Below are 2,682 nucleotides of genomic sequence, written 5' to 3' on the forward strand. Positions count from 1 at the left end.
AATACATAATATATGTGTTTGTACTTTATGTGTGTGCCTTCTAGATTTGTACATATGTTCATTAATGATAAACATCCAGTGCATAGTTCTGAATATGTGAAATGTGAATAATTATTTGTGAGTGCTTGTATGTGGAATAGACATCTGCATGTATATTTGATCCTACAAATAGGTGATCATGTATGTGCTTGGATGCAAATGTGTGCATATGAATGTGTGTGATGATTGTGTAACTGTGTATGTGTGTACGTACATTCATGCATGTGAGAATGGATCCATACATCTGTGTGTTTCATGTAGCAAACACCTTTAGGAATTTTGGATTCAGTCTAAATCAGAGCTTCCCTTTCAGCTTACGAAAGGCACAGAGAAAAGAGAATCCATCTCATCCTGCCTTCTAAAGAAGCTAGCCATCTGTCAGCAAGTTTGAAGGAATCAACAACAAATCTATCTGGGGTATCACTCAGAATGAGGCACACCAATGTAACCTACTGGAGAGGCTTTCTCTTCCTGGGTTTCTCCAGCTTTGGGGAACTGCAGCTCCTGCTCTTTGTCTTGTTCCTTTCTCTGTATCTTGTTACCCTGACCAGCAATGTCTTCATTATTGTAGTCATCAGGCTGGACAGCCATCTGCACACCCCCATGTACCTCTTCCTTTCTTTCCTATCTTTCTCTGAGACCTGCTACACCTTGGGTATCATCCCTCGGATGCTCTCTGGCCTGGTCATGGGGAGCCAGGCCATCTCCCACGTAGGCTGTGCAGCCCAGATGTTTTTCTCTGCCTCGTGGGCCTGTACCAACTGTTTCCTTCTAGCTGTCATGGGCTTTGACCGATATGTGGCCATCTGTGTCCCACTGCACTATGCCAGTCGCATGCATCCTACTCTCTGTGCCCAGCTGGTTGGCACCTCTTTCCTGAGTGGGTACCTCTTTGGGCTGGGAATGACACTGGTCATTTTCCACCTCCCATTCTGCAGCTCCCATGAGATCCAGCACTTTTTCTGTGACATGCCCCCTGTGCTGAGTCTGGCCTGTGGGGACACAGGCCTGAGTGAGCTGGGGATCCTCATCCTCAGCCTGCTGGTCCTCCAGGTCTCTTTCTCCCTCATCGCCATCTCCTACGTCTACATCCTGGCTGCCATCCTGGGGATCCCCTCTACGGAGGGGCGGAAGAAGGCCTTGTCTACCTGTGCCTCACACCTCACCGTGGTCATCGTCCATTATGGCTGTGCCTCCTTCATGTACTTGAGACCCAAAACCAGCTACTCTCTTGAGCGAGATCAGTTTATTGCTGTCACCTATACTGTGGTGACACCTCTCCTTAACCCTGTTATATACAGTCTAAGGAATAGAGCTGTGAAGACAGCTCTAAGAAATGCTTTCCAAGGGAGACTGATGGGTAAAGGATGAGAGGACGCCCAATCCGAGGGCCTCCTCCAAGTAGGCTGGGCATGGTCCAGGAACCCAGGCAAATGGGCCAGATACTCAGGGCCTCAGGCCAAAGCTGTCCCACACCCAGGACCCTGGGAGAACTAACCTGCCCCCTGCACTTCCCCTGGGGCTGCTTGGAATGCAGAAGTGAAGCCTCCCTCTTTGCTTACTGCCACACTGAGCTCCTGATCTGAAATTTTACTTTCAGCCTCATACGTATCACCCCTAGTTACAGAAATCCAGTTCATTAAGATTTTTCTAACTGAACCTAACAAAATGAGGATATTTTGAGTGCCCAAGTTCAAAGACAGAGTGGCCCTATCAGGGATACTGTAGAGATTTCTAAAATTGCCATGTAAGTAGACTATGTGACTGTAAGTTTCTTCCAAGATTTGAAATTCAGTTAAATGAGTTTGACAGCTCTCTTTGAATGCTTTGCTAAATGAAAATGTAGTCGTGCTCTCTTCCTCTGGTTTATTCTTACTTTGCCCTATTCCTATGAATTGATTCACCTAGATGGATAGATTCTACTTCAGAAAATATGTTTATTTCCTATTTTCCTTGATGATTACTGCTGCTCTTTGGTAGCCTCATAATCCTGGATGTCAAGAACCCATGTCTCTTCAGACCATCCTCAACATGGATGTTATGCTCTTGAATCTGCAGCAGGACTACCAATCCTGCCTGTTTCAGTCTCCACCTACAATGAGTTATGCATTGTGCTGACACTCTTAATGGTAAATAAAAGTGTAATTGAACTCACACAGCTCTCATGCAGGAGTCTGAATAAAGACTCTGCCATTTACTAGCTGTGGGATCCCTGTGTAAGTTACTTAAGCTTTCAAAGCTTTAACACCCTCACCTGTGTAATGGGGATCATTTCAGTTTTGTGTTGCTGACTGAACAGGAGCATGGTATGTAAAGCACTCCGCACAGTGCCTGGATCACGGTGATCTTCCAGTAACTGTCAGTTGCTATCACTAACAGTGTGCTAAGCAAAGTGATATTAGCTTTTATCAGAAAGAGAGGTTATTTCAGGTGGAGGAGCAGAGATGGCTTCATGGCTAAAGTAGTATTTGAGCTTGTTTCTAAAGGCTAGGTGAGTTTTGAATATCCGAGTAGGGGGAGAAAGGAATTCTAGGAAGAGAGAACAGCACACTGGAGAGCTTGGCAGCGAGGCAGAATAGGTCTGTTTCAGAGTGTGTTGAGTTGTCCAGTGGGACTGGAAATTCACTGCAGATCATGAAGTAA

The 2,682-nt window shown here is 45.7% G+C and overlaps 1 protein-coding gene across 1 annotated transcript; it reads left to right on the forward strand.

The window, feature by feature from the left end:
* The first annotated feature begins 468 nt into the window (after window positions 1-468).
* On the forward strand, window positions 469-1,410 carry LOC119517099 (olfactory receptor 10Z1-like). The gene has a single exon (XM_037813609.1). The coding sequence runs from the start codon at window positions 469-471 to the stop codon at window positions 1,408-1,410; it is 942 nt and encodes a 313-aa protein (XP_037669537.1).
* Window positions 1,411-2,682: the final 1,272 nt, after the last annotated feature.

Source organism: Choloepus didactylus, chromosome 2 (genome assembly GCF_015220235.1).
Source record: "Choloepus didactylus isolate mChoDid1 chromosome 2, mChoDid1.pri, whole genome shotgun sequence".
In the NCBI taxonomy this organism is placed as follows: domain Eukaryota; kingdom Metazoa; phylum Chordata; class Mammalia; order Pilosa; family Megalonychidae; genus Choloepus; species Choloepus didactylus.